General features: G+C 34.3%; 2 protein-coding genes across 3 annotated transcripts; one reads left to right on the top strand and one right to left on the bottom strand.

Moving 5' to 3' along the window:
* Nucleotides 1-8173: 8173 nt before the first annotated feature.
* On the top strand, nucleotides 8174-14823 carry LOC110797435 (uncharacterized). Of its 2 annotated transcripts, none has more exons than XM_022002551.2 (5): nucleotides 8174-8270; nucleotides 8396-8660; nucleotides 12074-12432; nucleotides 12587-12731; nucleotides 13924-14823. In XM_022002551.2, the coding sequence occupies exons 2-5, from the start codon at nucleotides 8400-8402 to the stop codon at nucleotides 14605-14607; spliced, it is 1449 nt and encodes a 482-aa protein (XP_021858243.1). In that variant the 5' UTR covers nucleotides 8174-8270; nucleotides 8396-8399; the 3' UTR covers nucleotides 14608-14823. The 2 variants fall into 2 exon arrangements, with proteins under 2 accessions (XP_021858243.1, XP_056688379.1); XM_056832401.1 differs by having other exon boundaries at nucleotides 8213-8265.
* A 4990-nt stretch (nucleotides 14824-19813) lies between these two features.
* LOC130463230 (uncharacterized) lies at nucleotides 19814-21126 on the bottom strand. The gene is made up of 2 exons (XM_056832301.1): nucleotides 20573-21126; nucleotides 19814-19877 (listed from the first exon to the last, which is right to left on the bottom strand). The coding sequence occupies exons 1-2, from the start codon at nucleotides 21124-21126 to the stop codon at nucleotides 19814-19816; spliced, it is 618 nt and encodes a 205-aa protein (XP_056688279.1).
* Nucleotides 21127-21324: the final 198 nt, after the last annotated feature.

The raw sequence follows: 21324 nt of genomic DNA, 5'->3' as shown, positions 1-21324 counted from the left end.
CATACATGATAAATTCTTTTGCAGAATAATTCCCAATTGAATTCTATTCATGTAACTTTAGCATATCTAGTTTCAGTAGATACTAAATTCAGCTAAATTCTTTGACATATAATATAGGTTAAGAATCTCATTTAGACTCTTTGATGTTTAACTTAGTAAATGCTTATACATAGTTCAAACATCCTTTACTTAGATTTATTCACATGGGTCGAATATCTCCAATGGAGTATTTCGTGTTTGATTTAGTAAATGCCATTACTTAATCCAAAACAATATTATAAGATCTTTGTAAATAGATCTTAATACCCAGTATGTACTAAGTTTCGCCATGGTCCATCATGGATAAATAATTTCAAATCTAAGTCATTAGCATTTGAATGTTATTTCACAATAGAGAGATATGTGTGATACACATAGGACCAATTAAGTTTTACGTACTCCCACTAAACTTCTTATATATCTATAAGAATCATGTATATTTTATGAAACTAAAATACTTATTAGCTTCATTAAAATATAATTCCAATTCCCAATTGCTTGCTTAAATCTGTACTTAGATTTTATAAGCTAGCTTTCTCTTTCAAGCATTTATTTGGATCCACAAATCCTATGACATACCATGTACATAGTTTATTCCAACATTTGATTGAGGAATACGTTTTGTCATCCAATTGCTATATGTACCAATATGCAATCATTGCTTGAATTATAGACTTGAGCATTACGATTATGCATGAGGTTTCAACACAATTCACACCATGAATTTGCTTGTAACCTTTAGCAACTAATCTCGCTTTGTGTGTGAACACAATTTCATGTTTGATGGTTTTTATCCTTAAAACAAACTTGCAACCAATAGGTGTGAACCTATTCTTGCAAATCAACAAAATTTCAATTTTGTCATCAAAACATTGAGTATGTTTTATGGCCTCTAACCATTTAAAACATTTGAGTCTATATATGGCCTCTAACCATTTTAGGGAATCTAGGTTTCGTCATAGCTTTCTTACAAGTCACAAACTCATTAATCTACATGATAATAGTTTGATTGCAAGTTGTAGGTTTCTTCACTATCTAATAGAAGAATCTCATAGTTTCATTGACCAGAACTCTATGTTTCTTTACTATCTAATAGAAGAATCTAATAGTTCCAGTGACTTGAACTCTATGCCTACTTGGGTATAGAACATCAAACAATAGAATATCAACAGGCACTTTGAGAGTCCTTTGAATATTCTATTCTCTTTGAAGCACTTGTAAAGTATTCTAAGAGATGTCTATTCTTTAAATCCACTTCTAAAGTCCTTAAAGAATAAGTTCGGTTTTTCTGAAGCACTTCGAAAAGCTTCCGGAATGTCCGTTTATGTTTGTTGTTCGCCTCGAAGACTTTCGAGGTCTATTTTCTCCCACTTGTCATTTTGGAAACGAATCTCCAAAAGGACATTATTTCGAGCAAACAAACATTATGTTCTCAAAAATTCGTGGTAGAAACAATACCCTTGTGTCTCATTTGAATAAATCACAATGAAACATATATCTAGACTTGGGCCTTAGTTTGTTGAATAACAAACACTAAGCTCCCACTGAGTTTAAGAACTCTTTAGATATATTATGAAAAGATATTCTGAAATTACTTTTCAATAGCTTTGACGAATTTGGTTTAGTTTGGTGGTAGTTGAGCATTTTGTTTTAGAAATTATAGGAAAAGTCTTTATGATCCATCATTGATTGAATCAAGTACTAATCGACTTCGATAATTCCAACTTAGATATGCCATATCTTATGGAGCTAGATTGTGAAATTACAACACACAATCATTGATGATCATATTTGGTCTCAAGTAATCATCAACATGATCTAACCTAGATCTTTATGATTTCTTGCCAAGTGGATTTTATACTTCTGAATCTTTGAACTAGCCAAACAGATTCAACTTATATCACATTTGAGTAAATAAACCTATATTCACTCAAATCCATGTGAAATAATAAAGTCATAAAATCTTTCTTTAGCTTTGAACTCTATCGTCTAGGCGTTCTAACAATAGTTCATATCTTTTGTTACTTTCAACAAGTAAGACTAGCTTGTCTTAAGTTGATCTAGAAATCAACCAACTTTCAAAAGTCCATTAAAATAGAGCTTTTGAATGCTAACTTGTTGATATGGTCTAAGCAACAATGCCAAAGATTAGTGGAACTCAAATCAAGGGGTTGATTTGAACCTAGTAAAGTTCTTTAAAGAGTTGTTTGTTTTAATCAAGCATATTGACTCATTCTGTAAATGACCATTTCATTCAAATGAACAAACAATCAAGCATTGTTTTTGTTCTTCTGAATGTGAGTCTTTCTGTGTTTGAAGCAGAAATTTAGGTATGCTGATTATGGAACAAAATAGCCATTAAGTTCCAGCCTTTGAAAGGACTTTAAAACAAACTAGATGACCCTACAACTAATGTAGCATTGCCATGCTTCATTTCCCACTTGTAGGTCATTAGTGTATCCTAGCTTCCATTGTTTGAGTTATTATCGAAGTAAGAACCTCAAGCGGTATATGATACCAAGGAAGTTTGATTGCTAGGTTACTTCTCTTTAAACATAAACTTATAGGTAGAAACGGAATCGTAAATTCCTTTCATGTGTTCCTTTGTTTTCCTATTTCTTGTACCCTTTCTTATAGTCTTAAGAATTGAATTCTTTAGTGTTGACTTTTATACTTTGTTAGACATGTCCAATGTCACCAACAAGGTTCTTTACCATTTTAATTTATGTTGAATATTTTGTTTCAACTAGATGATCTTACCAGAAGCTTCTAAAGTTCTCTAAGCATCGATCTATTCGAATGTCTAGGGACTAGACTCATTCGAGAATTAAATGGACAAAGATATTAGGTTGTTAACCATTGGTAAAGCTGAGCGTATTAAACTCAATGCTTTATGATCTCAAAACTACATTGTATTTTGAATTCACAATCACCAATCGGTTTGCCATTCGATTTTGATTCTCGAAAACAACCATAAAAGTCGATATAAGAAACGTACATTTTAAATTGCTCATTTTCTCTCATTTCCGTGAATCGTTCTTGGATTCACTACCAATCGAGGAAATTTACTGTTACCTTTCTAAAAGGATTTATTGCAGTGCAAGATATTTAATTATAAACAATAATTAAAATATACATTGAAGCATGCAAAGTCTAAACATTTATCATGAATAATAACTTGAAATTAAAGCAACCATGCAATTCAAACAAGTTATTAGCATTTTATTCGATTTTATTGTTCCGGCAGGTGTGAATAAAATGATTCCAAGACCCTAAAATCATTGAAGAACTAAGCACAGTTTGTCGACTTAATCCTAAAACATCTTAGGTAAGCAAAAGCCTTTTTCTAATAGTCTAGAAACTACTCTTGGTTGATAGGTACGTCTAAGAACTTGTTAGGTAAACCTATCGATTTTGCCACGACATAAAAGGACTCCTTACTTATATCGTTGAGTTTCACCAAAACTAACATGTACTCACAATTATTTGTGTACCTTGCCCCTTTAGGACCAATAAGTAACACCTCGCTGAGCGAAAACTATTACTAGATTGATGTAAAGGATATCCAAGCAAGTGTATATTTTGGCATGGCACCTTTTAACTCAATTTTTAAGTTTGGAACTTAAAGCTCTTACTATGTTGGTTAGATTTTAAGTGAACTAAAATCCTTAATCATGCAACATAATCAAGCTTTTGATCTCATGCATTTTAAGACATATTTAAAAGCAATAAATAACTTAAAACATGCATAAGATATTTGTGATCTAGTATGGCCCGACTTCATCTTGAAACTTTAACTTCAAAGTCCGTCTTGAAAATCTCCGTGGGAGGCACCATTTTCTTCAAATAGGATAAGCTATAACTAATTACAACTATTTGATGGTACGCAGACCATATTTGAATTGAAAAATAACTTTGGTACTTCAGACCAATTACATTCAAATTAATGGTACGCAGACCATATTTTCTATCCTATTTGGGCCATACTAGTCACTTCATAACCTGCAAAACAGTACATATACAATATATACCATTCACCCATTCATTATCATGAATGGCCCACATAGCTGGTTAGTAAAACACATTATGCATCACGTAAACATTTGCAGCAATTAATCAAGGGCACCAATAATCTACCAATTATTCAGTCCTTATTAATTCTAATCAAGTTGTTTTAACCTTAAGGATTTGTAGACCTAATCAAGAGTTTATGACTAAAAAGCGCTCCCACTTAAACCAATAAATTCATATGCTTTACTAATTTTAAACATAAAAATGTATTTCTAGTCTAACCGGAAACTTACAAATTTAATTAAAATTTAAAGCTCATATAAATTTATAATTGAATCCAAAAAGTTTAATTTAATTTCAGTCGTATTTAAATTAATTCATGATTTTAATTTTAGTAAAATAATTAGAATAAATAACATTTATTATAATTACAATATTCAAAATTAAAATCCAAGAAAATAATTTAAATTATTAATTTTAAAATTAATTAAAATTACGTGAACTGAAATTTTCAAATTAAACATTCAAAACGATCTAATCGTAACGCAAACACCCTACGCATTGCACGCCCATGGGCCGCACGCACACAGCCATCGTTGGCCATGTGCGCGCAGCCCATGCGCTCGTCGCATAGCTGCTGCATCTCCATCGCAAGCCATCGCACGCTGTGGTGCTTGCTGCGCGCGCGCCAGCGCTCGTCGCACGCGAGCCATCGCTCGCAGTGCGCGCGAGCCATCGCTCGCTGGGCGCGCGACATCGCTCGCTGTGCGCGCGACATCGCTCGCTGTGCGTGCGAGCCATCGCTCGCTGGGCGCGCGACATCGCTCGCTGGGCGCGCGACATCGCTCGCTGGGCGCGCGAGCAACGCTGGGCGCAGCGCTCGTGGCACGCGAGCTTGCGCTCGCTGCGCGCGAGGCTGCGCGCTCTTGCGCGAGGCAGTGCGCGTTGTGGCGCAGCTCGCTTGCTGCCCACATCGCTCGCTTGCTTGTGGCCCACGACACAAGGCAGGGCTGCTGCCTTGTGCACGTGCACCATTCCTTGCTCATTGCATTCGTGCCGCACGGGCGACGAGCTCCCTTGCTCGTCGTCGCATGCCCGCACTATACAACACCCCTTAAGGGTAACACGAAGCGTCCATTGCTTTGTGCGTGCAAGTTATATGAACGAATCGCATAAAAAAAAATTAAAATTTATAAAATTAATGACAAATTAATAAATATTATTAATTTCATAATTTTAGGGCGAAAAATCGAAAATTTATTATCCAATTGATTTCCGATTGTTATGGATTCAAGTCTAGGTCATAAAAATTTAAAATTTATCATAAATTTACAATTTTTATGGTGGTTTTTAATCATAGGTTTCTAATTAAATTACAATTAATTATGAAAATCAAATTAATTCTAAATTATTCTAATTTTCAACAAATTAATCATAATTACAAATTAGATTGCATAATTAACAAGACTAGGCATTCAAACTTGCTAAACATATGCAGTAGGTCAATCAAAAATTCAAGATTTATCAACAAGAATCGCAAATATTTAATTTAACATCTTAAATTTACGAAATTTTGCATTCGAAAAACTAAAACCTTCGAAAAGTCAAAATTTTAGAATGCCTTTTACATGCGGAATTGACACAAAAATCACTCGATTTGGATGAGTAACGAAGAAACTGCCGAAAAACTACGTACGTATAATTAAATAAACGCAATTTGCAATTAATTAACAATTACGAAAATTAATCACCCCTTTTAATTCTTGCAAATTTGTAATATTTAACCATGTTTATGCAATTTAGATTATGAAAATAATAAGGGGCTCGTGATACCACTGTTAGGTTATGATACATATGACATTACATAGATCATGCGGAAACAACCATTAACCCAGGACAACATATTATTTACACATAATCATATAGCATAATTTAGATGCATACTCTTTGTTGCGTGCCCTCCCTAGCTGCGCCCGAACCGAACAAGAACAAGTCTTTAGGACTCCAAGTGTCGTCCCTCCGTAGATAGTCCACAGCACGTCCGGATCCGCCTTAAGATTGACCAACTAGAATCGCCCTTAAGGTACTAGAATTTTCGGCACTTTTGAGCAAGATGTGTGGCTGAATTTTTCTCTCAAAAACTCACTTTAAATACTTTTTAAAACTCGTTATAAATTGTGAACCCAGGCCACATATTTATAGGGTTATGGAAAGGGAATTGGAATCCTATTCAGATACAAATTAATTAAACCTAGAATCCTACAAGAACTCTAATTTAATTATTTTATCAAATAGAATTAGGAATTTAATCATTAACCGAACTCTGCACGTTTTAGGAAACGTGCACGAACACAAACACTTACGCACACACACACGGAAGCCTCGATGGGCCGCCCATGCGTGCGTGCGAGCAGCAGCCCACGCAGCGAGGCCTGCGCGAGCCACAAGCCCACGCAAGCACCCGCGCGCGCTGCGCGCGCTGTGCGCGCTGCCACGGCCTGCTGGGCCTGGCCTTGCGCTGGGCCTGGCGTGGCTGTTTGTGTGGCGCGCTTGGCTTGCTGGGCGATGGCCTAGCTTCGTGCTGGGCCCTCGTCCGGCAGGCCTCGTCCGATGCTTATTCGTACGATACGCTTCCGATTAAATTTCCGATTCCGGAATTCATTTCCGTTACGAACAATATTTAATATTTCCGTTTCCGGAATTATTTTCCGATTCCGGTAATATTTCCGATTCTGACAATATTTCCGTTTCCGGCAATATTTCCAATTCTGGTAATATTTCCATTTCCGATAATATTTTCCGATACGTACCATGTTTCCGTTTCCGGCAACATCTACGACTTGGATAATATTTATATTTCCGATACGATCCATATTTCCGTTTCCGGTAATATCATCGTTTCCGGAGTATTCATTTCTTGCCTGTGACGATCTCAGCTCCCACTGAAACCAAGATCCGTCGATTCCGAATATCCATAGATAGAGTATTTAATGCCATTAAATACTTGATCCGTTTACGTACTATTTGTGTGACCCTACGGGTTCAGTCAAGAGTAAGCTGTGGATTAATATCATTAATTCCACTTGAAATGAAGCGGCCTCTAGCTAGGCATTCAGCTCACTTGATCTCACTGAATTATTAACTTGTTAATTAATACTGAACCGCATTTATTAGACTTAACATAGAATGCATACTTGGACCAAGGGCATTATTTCCTTCAATATATTGGTAATTGATTTATAAGAGGAAGGAGAGTATAGTACGTTGAAAAGTGAAATATAGTACACAGAGAGTCAAAGAGTTGTAATATGAAGTAGTACATAATTTTTGTTTTGTTGTATTACCAATACATTTTTAATTAATAAAATATATGAGAGTAAAAAAATTTAATAGCCAAAAATAGAAACAGGGCTATAATTTTGAAACGTATGAAATAGAAACATTACAATAAAAATGGGACTGAGAGAGTGTGAATATGATATTATAGGGAGGTTATGCTTATAATTATAATTAGTTTTAAAACATATCAAACTTACAAGCGGTTAAGATTCTTGGAAATTCATGGTTGAGATTGTGGGGTAATGTTTTACATAAACTTTTCATAAAGGCCGATCTATGTTAATATATTATATGGCGGTCCAAAAGATAAAGGTTTTTCGTACATGTTCTGTTCTTTTAGTTACCGTTTTTGATGCTATTAATTTTCTTTATTGTGATTATAAGTTACCTTATTTTCAAGGCTATTAGCTCAAATGAGAGAGCAATATACAATATTGTACATGGTGTGGGTTCAAGCCACACATAGACTATTACTTATATTATATTACACTTGTGTATTGATGCATTCTCATTGTTGGTGTTGTATTAGTCAATAGTTATAACTTGTAACAACCATATCACTCTTGACGAGAGTCACTTTATTGTTTATTTTATGTAAGGTAACTTTATTCCTCAAATAAGTTCACTTATATCTTTGGTCAGGTATACTTTTATCTTTGGTCTGGATCACTTTTTACCTTGAGTGAATTCTATTTTTCACTTTCTACGCGCTAGATTGGATGTACAGTAAAATACTGTAGACCGGGGGCAGACAAAAAATTTTAAATACTTTATTATGGCTATTGAAAAGTCATCCACATACTGTATAAATAAAATGGCAAGCTAGTGTTGTTTAAACATTCCACTCTTATAGTCCTATCATATCGGAACTTAAACGTACGGTATGTCGTCTATTCTCTACTTCCCCTTTTCCTCTATTTTCTTTTTTGTTTTACTGATAGTCTTTTTTCAAGATTGTAATTTTCTTCTATTTTCTAGTAATAATAAATTAAAGAACGTATTGCAGGAAAATGGGAGGAGAAACTGATCATAGCAAAGTTGACAATATATCTCAACTTCTGATGTCGGAAGACAAGTTAAGGGATCTGGCTTGGTTGATGTATCTACAAGAGGCACAGCGCATACAGACCATTAAATTTAGGTCCGTATATCACCGGATACAGTACCTTCGAGACTGCCGAAAGACCTACGAGTCTGCCATTCAAATCCTGGATTTCGCCGAGCAGATTGAGTTTCTTAAGCGTAAGCGTGATCTTCAACAAGATGATAAGGTTTTCTTCTACTTACCTACCTAATAAATTATAATTAGACGTTTCTGATTTAATCTCGTTGATTGGGAAAATTGTCCTAATCAAATATTCTCATAAATAAATGAACATTTTGTTATGTAAATGTCATTAAAGGTAAGCCTAAGAACAGTCACATGTTATTTGATGTAGGGCCATATACGGTCATCATTATATTTTTGAATATATCAACAATCCTATAATATACAGTCATCGACTAGCAATATACGATAAACATTCATTAATATGTCATCAACAACTACAAATATACAATCAATCACTTACAAATGAACAATATTGAATTTTAGTAATACATAACCAGTCATTGAAGATACAGTCAACGACTAATACTATACCATCAACACCAATTAATATACAATTAAGAACTACTAATATATAGTCCACAGATAAAATACTAGTACTTTTTCGACAAAATATTTACGAATTTTCCATTTGATTGGAAAGTTTTCCAATCACTGAGATTAACTCGGAATGTCTCTAATAATTATATGTGATTACTTACCGAAAATTAAACTCTGTTATTCTCTTAGCTTAAGTTACTGTATTTTTTTTACTCTCTCCGTATTGTTAAGTATTACAACTACGGATAAAGCTCCTGAACATGACAATACTAGATGATTATTAAAAAATGGAATTGAATGAATAATAAATAATAAATAATAAATAATAAATAATAAATAATAAATAATAAATAATAAATAATAAATAATAAATAATAAATAATAAATAATAAATAATAAATAATAAATAATAAATAATAAATAATAAATAATAAATAATAAATAATAAATAATAAATAATAAATAATAAATAATAAATAATAAATAATAAATAATAAATAATAAATAATAAATAATAAATAATTAATAATTAATAATTAATAATTAATAATTAATAATTAATAAAAAATAAAAAATAAAAAATAATACTCCCTCTGTTCCTTTATGTTCTTCCCATTTGGGAATTGATGTGGGAATTAAGAAAATGGAATCTTGTAATGATTGGGTGTAAGATGAATGATTGAATGTAAGAGAAAATAATAAAGTAGTAAAGGAAAATAATAAAGAAGTGGTGGAGAGAGAAGATATTTTTAATAAAGTAATAAAAAATCATAAAAGTGGGGTTGGGTGGGTGAATAGGGAAATGTGAATAAATTAAATAAGGGATGGTGGGGAAATTTATGGTAAAAAGTCATGTCCAAAAATAGAAATGGGAAGAACATATAGGAACGCCCGAAATAAAAACGGGAAGAACATTTACGAACGGAGGGAGTAAGAAATAAAAAATTATAAATAAAAATTAAAAAATTATAAATAAAAAATAAAAAATTATAAAAAAATAAATAAAAAGAAAAAAGAAAAAATAATAAAAAATAATAATAATAATAATAATAAATAATAAATAATAAATAATAAATATTAAATACTAACAATAATAACAATAGTAATAATTACAACAATAGTCGTAGTAGTAGTAGTAGTAGTAGTAGTAGTAGTAGTAGTAGTAGTAATAATAATAATAATAATAATAATAATAATAATAATAATAATAATAATAATTGCAATATAATAAATAATAATATTTAATATTATAATAATAAAAATAATAATGAAATTAGATCATTAAAGAGGAGGAGGAACATAATGCCGCTCTTTTAAACGTAACATAATGGAACTGAATGGAGCTGAACTGAAATGAATTGAACCGAATGGAGCGCGTTGAATTGAACTGAACTGAACTGAATGGAACTGTAATTAAGTCTATAAGAACAGGGTCTTAACATGAAATGAAGAAAAGAAAAAAGAAACTTCTCCTTACGCGCATCCTTAATGGCTAATAAGGGTTAAATTCCACATGAAGCTAAATTTTGTGGATTATTCTTGTGTGGACTTGGTCCACAATAATATTAATGTGGACTGAATACTAATAGTTTTCTCTAGTACCTTTTTGCATACAAATAAACCTTTATTAATTGTTTAGATATTGCAAATAATTAATTAAACACTAATTTTTTTAGATATACTAATCTTTCTATGAATCATAGTAACCCTATGTTTTTAAAAGCAAACTAGTTTGTGTCCGGGACGATGTCTGGATAGTAGAGAAATAGATCACTTACATTATTATACCACTCGTTTTGAGTGTAATTTAATTTTTTACATTACACTATATCTTGCTTTGAGTATGCTTTAAAAAAATTTATCATGTAAGAATTAGCAAGTCGTAAGAGTAATATATATATGACTAATTAGTGATGTGAATCCATTAAGAAATGATTCAGATCTAGCTTTTTCTAATTACATGACTTAATGTAATTTTGAACGTATAAGAAACAACAAAATGAGTTGTGGCATAATGATTATCATACGTGACTAAAATATGAGAGGTCACATGTTCAAAACCTATAACTAAGCATCATGTCATCATTACATATGTAGCCACATGTGGTGATATCACATTCCTTTGCCTTGAAGTTTAATAATAGCAAACCCGGCCCTAGGGCAGGGCATAAGGGCCGGTCACCCTGGGCCCAAAGAAAAAGGCCCAAAATCCTACTCCCTCCGTCCCGGAATACTTGACTTGTTTTCCTTATCGGGCCGTCCCTTAATACTTGACCTGTTTCTAAAAATGGAAATATTCTAACAATATTATATTATTTCTCACTCCACCCCTATTAACCCACCTACCCCCTACTCCATACAAAAAATAATTAAAAATTCAACCGGACCCCTACTCTCCCCCAACACCACCCCTTTACACATTTTCCACTAACTACCTTAAAATAATACCCCACTATCAACTACTACCTATTAAATTAAATAAGTCAATTCAAGTCCCTTAAACTGTGTGCCGGTCAAACCAGATCGAGTATTCCGGGACGGAGGGAGTATAACAAACTCCTACAGTATGAATAGAAATTTTTTCGTGTAAATAAAGAACAAAAAATAAGGTAGGGGTCGCTAGTTCGAATCCTTTTCCCAAGGAAAATTTTACGTAAAATTCTTATACTCATTCATTGTTTCATTTGAGGCCTTGAGGGTCATTAGTAGATTTCAATTACTTTTTTTTCATTATAACAGAAGTATGTTATTATTCTTTTTATTTGTTAATTTAATCACATGTCACATCTTAATTATTAAAATCTTTGACTATTTAGTATCTACTGCTACATCAACTTCTGCTAATACTCATTTTTTCATCTAACTTTGCATGTCGTATATATAGCCCGTAAATAGAGTTTGGAAAATAGAGTTTAAAATGTGTAGAAAAAAGACCCTTACGTACATCTAACCCGTAAATATAGGTATATACTTGGTATATCCTTTGAACGTATGATCTGTCATACTATGGCAATGTTACGTTAAATGAATATGTAGGTGGATGACTCCATTTCTTCGGCTTGTGATCATCTGAAAGAGTTCGCCAATATTTCCGTGGGTGTAGCTTGTAGAGCTTTGCCAAGCTTCCACATTCGCCACGAGTACTTGAAGAAGATCAGAGAATATGTACAAGAGACGCACACGGCGTTGGACCGTATTAAGTCTTTCGTCGTTGATGGAGCACTTGGAGTCCAGTGTTTACGAGCTGAAAATATCGTGGGCGAGTTGATGGAACACAAGCAACTCTCGCTCGATTTTCTAAAGTCACGTCAAATCCCTTCTACAATCCGGAAAAGATTTTCGAGGAGGATTTACAAGCATCCTACGGATAACTTGTTTAACCACGTCGTCGTTAAGTACGTAACATACCAACTTTTCATTAGAACATAAGGCATAAAAATCTTTGCATTACTTGCTTTAATTTTATTGTTTTTTTTTTTAATATTTTTTAACTAAAATGTAACCGAATTGTTGAAATTTATTAACTCGAAACACTATGTCATAATGTAGGTACAAAGCTAAGGCCGCTGCGCGAAGAAATAGCTCAGAAACAGAGGGAGGAACAAATAGAGAAGTCTCAGAAACAAATACTGCCGAGATAGAGGGAGTGACTTTGGAAGAATCGGTAGAAATACAGAATTTGGAGACTCTTGAGGTATATGTAAATTATTATGTTACTAGACTACTTCCCCCGTTTCACAATTATGATGTTCCGGTTTATAATTTTGGCACTATTCACAAAATCACAACTTGAGAGAATCTTTTTAATGATTTCCAAAATATAAGGAGAAACATATATATATTACTGTGTATATATAAATGATATAAAATTGTGGATTGACAAATATAAATATAGAAACTAAAATATTATTATGAAACGGAGAAAATATGTGTTAAGAAAGCAAGTGTGTTGTCCCGAATGCTTGCGTTTGTCGTGTTTATAAAATATCATTGTTTTTTTTCCCACCCTTCCTAAGGAAAAATAATATTCCGTATCCCGTAACACGCTAGGGAAATTAAAAACTTTTTCTCTCTCAATAGAACATCTATTCAATACTTCAATAGTCATAATTTAAATATAAGTCTTTGTATTTAACATTGAGTTAAAATCCTATATCCCGTAATTTGTGTACCCTGTATATGCTACTTTTTACTATTAATTGATATAAGAAATTAGTCGATTATTTTTTATTTTCATATCGAAAATAATATTAATATTACTATAAATCAATGAGAAGGAGCAGCACACAAATACTACGTAGATTGTACCATATGTTATTTTGAATTGCAAGTTAATACTACGAATCATACAACTTTTTCCGGTATATTCTTAGATTTTATTTTGGAATTTATTGTTGTGAACTTGTAGTCCATGGTTTTTCAAAGTTGTTATATTACTATTTTTGTGTTTGATTTATTTTACTGCTATTTGGCAAAAAAAAATAAAAAAAATAATAACATCATAATATGCACAGTCATAAAACTTTATCTTAAACTTGCACAAATTTGCATTACTATCCAATACGCTTCCTCAAATGGCTTGTAATGGGTGATAAATGGAAATTCATACAGAAAAAAATAAAAGATAATTTTGAGTAGACTAGCATTACCAATTTACCATGGGAATGAAAATAGTTTTTCTTTACAATTACATAAAAATTACCATGAGAGTGATTGATAGCTCAGTTGGTTAGAGCTTACGTCCCGATTCCAGATGATCATGGGATTGTAGTTTAATTGCGTAAAGGTCGATCAATTATTATATGTATCTATAGTAGCAGAGTTTGCTGATTTATCTCTTGTGGATAGTTTGGATACTTATTTTGATATCGTTACCATGTTTGTAGGTTTATGATGAAATTGCGGTTAAAGCTGGAAAGCGTTCGTATGCCAATCTAGCAAAGGGTGCAAAATGGTTCGGTAGAGCACTCATCATTTTCCAAATGGGCATGATAGTTTATGATACGATTGAATCAGATCATCCAGTGCAAACCGCAGTAAAAGAGACCGTGGAGTTTGGTGCATCGGTAGCTGGTGGGATTGCAGGCGAGATGATAGGTACTGCTGCTACAGTTTCCTTGTTTGCTGCGACAGGGATTGCAACCACAACAGTAGTTGCTTCAGTTGCTGTACTTGCGGCTTCGATAATAACTGGTGTCGTATTAGCTGTTGCGGTCGGAGCCTTAACTGGTTACTTAATTAGCAAGTTTTTCGAGTCTGGAGGAGAAACTTCAAAAGCCCCTAAAACTCCTACTACTACAACAACTACTACACTCCCTAGTCTTAAGAAATGCGTTATTCGTCATCCTACGACTGAACATCTTGTCATCCATGTTGCCAAAATGCCTGATGCTGAACGCTTAGCTCGCCGGCTTACTGCAGGCGCGCGAGTTGGAGTATATACAGTACCAGATCAAACCACAGAAGCTGATCATACTGATAAAACTACAACAGCTCATCATCAGTCTCTTGAAAAGGCTTTTGGAGGAGCACGGGATCCAATTATTTATAGATATAAGTCACCCTATTAATATAATACCCGCAAGTTGAATCATGCAAGAATTAACAGCTTAACAAGCTTCTTCCTGATTGGGTTTTTGTTAGTGATCACCTTCTTGGTTGATCACAAACTGAAAGTTGCTAAGCAACTTAACAGTAAATGCAAAGAGAAAGAGAGGAAGAAAGAGAGATAGATTGTTTTCTTATTGAATGAATAAAGATTACAGCATGATTGGCATTATATACAATGATTAGGTGACGTGTTGGAGCCAATCAATGTGCTTCAAATTTAACACATCAGCAAGCTCTAACTAACATGCTCTATAACAGAAACAGAAGCTAACAAATAGCTCTAACAGAATCCAGTTACACTGAACATTCTAGAAGGCTGATGCAGTTAGTTGTTGCTGTAGTTGTTGCTGCTTGACTGCACGAAATTGCTTGCTGCATTGTTGTAAGCTTGAGTTGATCATATCAGCATTGAGAGCATGAGTGTGTACACCAACACCCCCCCTCAAACTTGGGATGGGTGAAACATGAGTCATACCAAGTTTGGAAGAAAGAGTTCTGTGTTGATGACTAGGGAGAATCTTAGTGAATATGTCAGCTAACTGGTGCTGAGTAGGAAGATAGCTGAGTTGTAACAGACCTTCAAGAACTTTATCCCTTGTAAAGTGGCAATCAACCTCAATATGCTTGGTTCTTTCATGGAAAATAGGGTTAGTGGCAATGTGAAGAGTAGATTGATTGTCACAATTAAGTTGAACAGGTTGTAAATCAGTGACCCCCAATTCCTCTAGAAGTCTTACAATCCAAGAGACTTCACTAGCTGCTTGTGACATAGCTCTATACTCAGCTTCTGAAGAGCTTTTAGATATAGTTGTTTGCTTCTTGGATTTCCAGCTAATAGGAGAATTGCCTAGCAAGAGAATATATCCAGTTACTGATCTTCTAGTTGAAGGGCAAGCAACCCAATCAGAATCAGAGAAAGCTTGGAGTGTGAGTTTATCAGTAGCTCTAAGCAAAATCCCTTGACCAACAGTGTGATTAACATACCTCAAGGTATGAGTGAGAACAGCAATGTGATCAATTCTGGGTGAATGCATGAATTGACTAAGTGATTGAACAGCAAATGCCAAGTCAGGTCTTGTGTTGGTGAGAAAATTTAGCTTGCCTACATAGCATCTATACAAGTCAGGATTTGCATAAAGATCACCCTCAGGAGAAAGCTTTAGATTCAAAGGGAAAGGTGTGACTGCTGGTTTAGAAAGATCCAGTTCACAATCATGGAGCATTTCCTTAGTATACTTCTTCTGAGTAAGGATGTAACCTTCTGTTGTGTGACAGATTTCAATCCCTAGGAAGAAGTTAAGTAATCCCAAATCTTTGATGCTAAATGTCTGATGTAAATGAGTCTTTAGTGCAGTAATAACAGATTCATTTGATCCTGTGATGATAATATCATCAACATAAACAGCCACCACTGTAATGTCAGTAAGATCATGTTTGATGAAAAGAGAGTAGTCATTCTTTGACTGTGTAAACCCTTGAGATTTCAACTCAGCTAAAAGTCTGGCAAACCACTGCCTAGATGCTTGTTTGAGGCCATAAAGGGACTTAGTAAGCTTGCACACATGTCCAACAGGAGCATTGACACCTTCAGGAACTTTCATGTAAACTTCCTCATCAAGATTGCCATGTAAAAAGGCATTGTTAATATCCAGTTGGAACAATTTCCAGTTTCTGCTTGCAGCAATAGAAATTAGACATCTAACTGTGGACATTTTTACAACTGGGGAGAATGTTTCATGGTAATCAATACCATATTTTTGAGTGAAACCCTTGGCCACTAATCTGGCTTTGTACCTTTCAATAGAACCATCAGCATTTTTCTTAATTCTGTAAACCCATTTGCAGCCAATTGCTTTCTTGCCTTTAGGAAGAACCACAAAATCCCATGTGTGATTGTTGTTGAGAGCTGTAATCTCTTTTTCCATGGCTGTAACCCAGTTATGATCACCAGCAGCTTCAGAATAAGAGGTGGGCTCAATCAAGTCCATATTTGCTGCAATTATAACCTTTTGTTTGTCAGGTAATTGGTCAAAAGCAACAAGGTTGCACCAGTGTCTAACTGGCTTTGAACAAATAAAATCTTGATAGTGAGATGGCTGTTTTGGTACTCTAGTGGACCTTCTTGGAGGAGGAGCACAAGGTTGATTGTGATCTGAAGAAGTGTGAACAGTTTCTGGGGAAGAAGGAGATGGTATAGAAGAAGGAGAATTGTGAGCAGAAAGTGGAGAAGTTAAAGGAGTAGAAATAGAAGAGATATGAGAAGAGATATGAGATTCTTCATTTTGAGCAATGGAAAGAGAAGAGGAATCTGAAATATCAGTAACAATTGGAAGGAAAAATTTGGTTTTGTAAGTGGAATAGGGGGAAGATGAAAAATGATATGGAAAATGTTTTTCATGAAAAACAACATCCCTAGATGTAACAAGTTTATGAGTAGCAAGATTAAGAACCTTGTATGCTTTCTGATCACAAGGATATCATATGAAGACACATGGATCAGCTCTAGGATCAAATTTTGATCTCTGTGTCTTTGCAGTAGTAATGTAACAAAGACATCCAAACACCCTTAGATGAGACAAGTCTGGTTTTGTACCAAATAGCTTTTCATAAGGAGTGCAGAAATTGATACTTTTCAAGGGCATTCTGTTAATGAGATAAGTAGCAACAAGAATACATTCACTCCAGTATTTATCAGGGAGATTGGATTGAAATGAAAGAGCTCTAGCTGTTTCAAGTAGGTGCTTGTGTTTTCTCTCAACAACCCCATTTTGTTGAGGTGTATAGCTGCAACTTTTCTGGTTTAGGATACCCCTTGATTGAAACAACTCTTTCATGCTACCTTCTGTCAAATCTGGTGCATTGTCTGATCTAACATGTTTAACCTTTAAGCCAAACTGATTTTCAACATAAATAAGAAATTGAGTCATGATTTTCAAAGAATCTGTTTTATTTCTCATAAGATGAGTCCAAGTCATCCTTGTGTGATCATCTACAATTGTAAGAAACTGATTACAATGAGAAGAATCAGGAATAGAGTAAGGGCCCCATACATCAATGTGTATTAATTCAAAAGGCCTAGTTGTTTTGATGCTACTATTAGAGAAAGGAAACCTAGCCTGCTTAGCTAAAGGGCATATCTGACAGAAAGATTCAGCTAAGCATCCTGATACATCAACTCCTTGTAATCCCTTTATTTTGCCAAATGACATATGTCCCAACCTAAGATGCCAGAGTTTGGCTTCTTGGACAGCAACTGACCCAACAGTAGAGAGAGCATACTTATTCTTGCTAGACACCAGTAAATCTTCACTTAAACTGTACAATCCCTTCTCCAATCTACCAAGCAGAATAAGCTTGTTCTTGGAAAGGTCCTGAAGTAAACATTCATTAGTTGTGAATGAAACAGAATAACCATCATCACAACAAAGTTTGGATACTGATATCAAATTGAACTGAAACTCAGGAATATGCAGCACATCTTTAAGTGTAATATTTCCACCTAAATGAATGACACCTTTGTGCTTAACTGTTAATTCTGAACCATCAGGAATAGTAAAAGTATGCTGAGCATCATTCACAGATTCAAAAGAACTGAATAATGACAGATCTGAACACATATGATCACTAGCACCACTGTCTAAAATCCATTTTTTCTTGAGATTGGAAAATAAACAGAAAGTACCTTTGTGCTGAGAAGTTGTTGCTAATCCAAGTGAGTGAGGGCTGGAATTCTCAACTTGATTAGAAACCTGATTATTGTTGAGGTATTGCATCAATTGACTGTATTGATCTTCAGTAAAAGTGGCATGAACCATTCCTGAATTTGTTTCATTCTGATTTTCTTTGTTGAAGCTTTCATCAAGCTGTGCTGCTGCTGCAATCCTTTTTCCTTTATTCTTGAAATCTTTTGGATAGCCATGTAGCTTCCAGCATTTGTCAACAGTATGGTTTCTCATTTTGCAATGATCACAAAAGAGATTATTCCTGGTTGATGTTGTAATCTGAGAGCCAGAATTAGAGCTGTATTGAGGCTTGTAGAACTTGTTGTCAAACCTTTTGACACTAAATGCAGCAGATTCTGTTGTTTGCAATTGATTTCTGATAGTGTGCAACTCTTTCTGCTGCTCTTCTTGGAGTAAGAGTCCATAAGCCTTAGATATTGTAGGTAAGGGATTCATCATGAGAATTGCACTTTTAGGATGCTCATATTTCTGGTTTAATTTCATCAAAAATTGTATCAATCTCTGATTCTGCTGAGTTTTCAGAAGTTGTTGTGTGAGATTACAATTACAACCAGTGCAAACACACGTAGGCAGAGGTTCTAATCCATCCAGTTGGTCCCAAAATAGCTTGATTTTAGTGTAAAAACTAGCAATTCCTTCATCCTCTTCTTGTGTTAACTCACTCAACTGATGTTGTACAGAAAACAATTGAGGACCAGATTCTCTACAAAATCTGTCAGCCAATTCAAGCCAAATTGCTCTTGCTGTCTTGAGATACAAGACACTTCTTGCTATTTTAGGTTCAAGTGAATCTAACATCCAAGAAATCACCAAATCATTACATCTGCACCATAATCTGTAGTTTGCAGAATTTATTGCTGGCTGATTTAGTGTTCCATCAACAAAACACAATTTGTTTCTTGCAGATAAAGCTATCATCATAGATCGTTTCCAATCATTGAAAAATTGTCCCTCAAATTCAATATTCACCAATTTTGTAGCATTTAGATCATTGTTGCTCAGATAGTAAACATAACTAGGATTCTGGGATAGATCTGTTTGATCAGGCATTCTTGATTGACCTTTTTGAGTGTTTTGCTGATTGAATATGCAAAGAAGAACGGATTATAGCAGGATCTGACTTAGTCACTGCCCTGATACCATGTTAGTGATCACCTTCTTGGTTGATCACAAACTGAAAGTTGCTAAGCAACTTAACAGTAAATGCAAAGAGAAAGAGAGGAAGAAAGAGAGATAGATTGTTTTCTTATTGAATGAATAAAGATTACAGCATGATTGGCATTATATACAATGATTAGGTGACGTGTTGGAGCCAATCAATGTGCTTCAAATTTAACACATCAGCAAGCTCTAACTAACATGCTCTATAACAGAAACAGAAGCTAACAAATAGCTCTAACAGAATTCAGTTACACTGAACATTCTAGAAGGCTGATGCAGTTAGTTGTTGCTGCAGTTGTTGCTGCTTGACTGCACGAAATTGCTTGCTGCATTGTTGTAAGCTTGAGTTGATCATATCAGCATTGAGAGCATGAGTGTGTACACCAACAGTTTTCAATGTTTTACTGCTTTCCTATTGCTTAGAACACCTTGTCGTCTTACTCTTATAAATAGAGGATGATCGAGGCCTTACGTTTTGTAATAAGGATCTTAAACCACATTTTACTTTGGGAAATTTGTAAAAAACCACCATATAAAATCAGGTTTTTGTGAAAAATTAACTTACAAAATCAGGTTTTTCGACGTTGCAATACCTCAAAATCGGCCAAAAAAATTACTAATAAGATACCTCTTTTGTAAAATAAGAGATTTCTTAATAAAAGAGACCTATTATATTAGAAAAGAGGTTTCTTTGATTGAAATATAAGAGATCCCTTCCAAGAAAATAGGTCTCTTTTTATTCATCAAATATTTTGCCTAGCATAGGAAACCACTTTTTCATTTACCAGGTTTCTTTGTTTCAGGAAAAAAATAAACAAATAACTAAAATAAATATGGAGAACAAAAGAAACCTCTTATTCGAAACTAGTTTCTTCCTTTGATTTTTTTTTTTTGCTAGGCAAGCAAGATCGAATAATATTAAGCTCAAAACAGATTTACAACCTAAACTAACTCAAGGATGAAACAAACCAACTAGGTTGGACCATTCCATCAAAGAGCTAGAAACAGAAAACTATCTTACAGAGTAGCAAACCACAAGCTATCTCTCCTAGATACATGTTTAGGTAAAACAACCAAAATTCGATCTCTAACATTTTGCTTAACTCTAGCTACCATATTCTGAACAGTTGGAAAGGAAGCATTCCAAAAACAACCATTCCTACTTGACCAAACAACATACACTGCAGCAGCTAGCATTGCAAAGCCAACCTGCCTTCTAAACTTTGACATTCTGCCATGAGCAATACACCTCATGAGCTGCTTCAGGTTACCAGTGGAATAAGTAATCCCTAACCAAGCTTTGAGAGCACTAATGCATCTGCTGCTATAGGGACAAGCAAAGAACAGATGCTTATGATCTTCATCAGCTTGTCCACAAATCAGGGAACTTGCAGTATTACTAACACCAAATCTTGCCAATTTTGCAGTGGTTTGAAGCCTGTCTTGCACTGCCAACCAACATATGAATCTATGCTTAGGGATATTCAGCCTATTCCACACCATATTATCCCACTGAATCACACGTTTTGGTCCAATGATTTTCTCATAAACTGTTTTCACAAAGTAATGAGACATAGCAGCTAACTCAGTTTGAGTATAAACTAGTTTCAATCTCTCTTTTATGGCACATATCGTTTCTTCCTTTGTTAAAATAAAAATAAATAAAATAAAATAAATACACTTGATTGTGATTTGCCTCGGTCAAGAAATTAACTCCTCGGTTTTACTCCATCTTCTCCATGCTCGCCGCTTCTTCATTCATTCTATACAAGC

The sequence above is a fragment of the Spinacia oleracea genome, chromosome 6 (assembly GCF_020520425.1).
Source record: "Spinacia oleracea cultivar Varoflay chromosome 6, BTI_SOV_V1, whole genome shotgun sequence".
NCBI lineage: Eukaryota > Viridiplantae > Streptophyta > Magnoliopsida > Caryophyllales > Amaranthaceae > Spinacia > Spinacia oleracea.
Note: the sequence above shows the minus strand (reverse complement) of the source record. Positions and strands in the feature narration are given on the sequence as shown.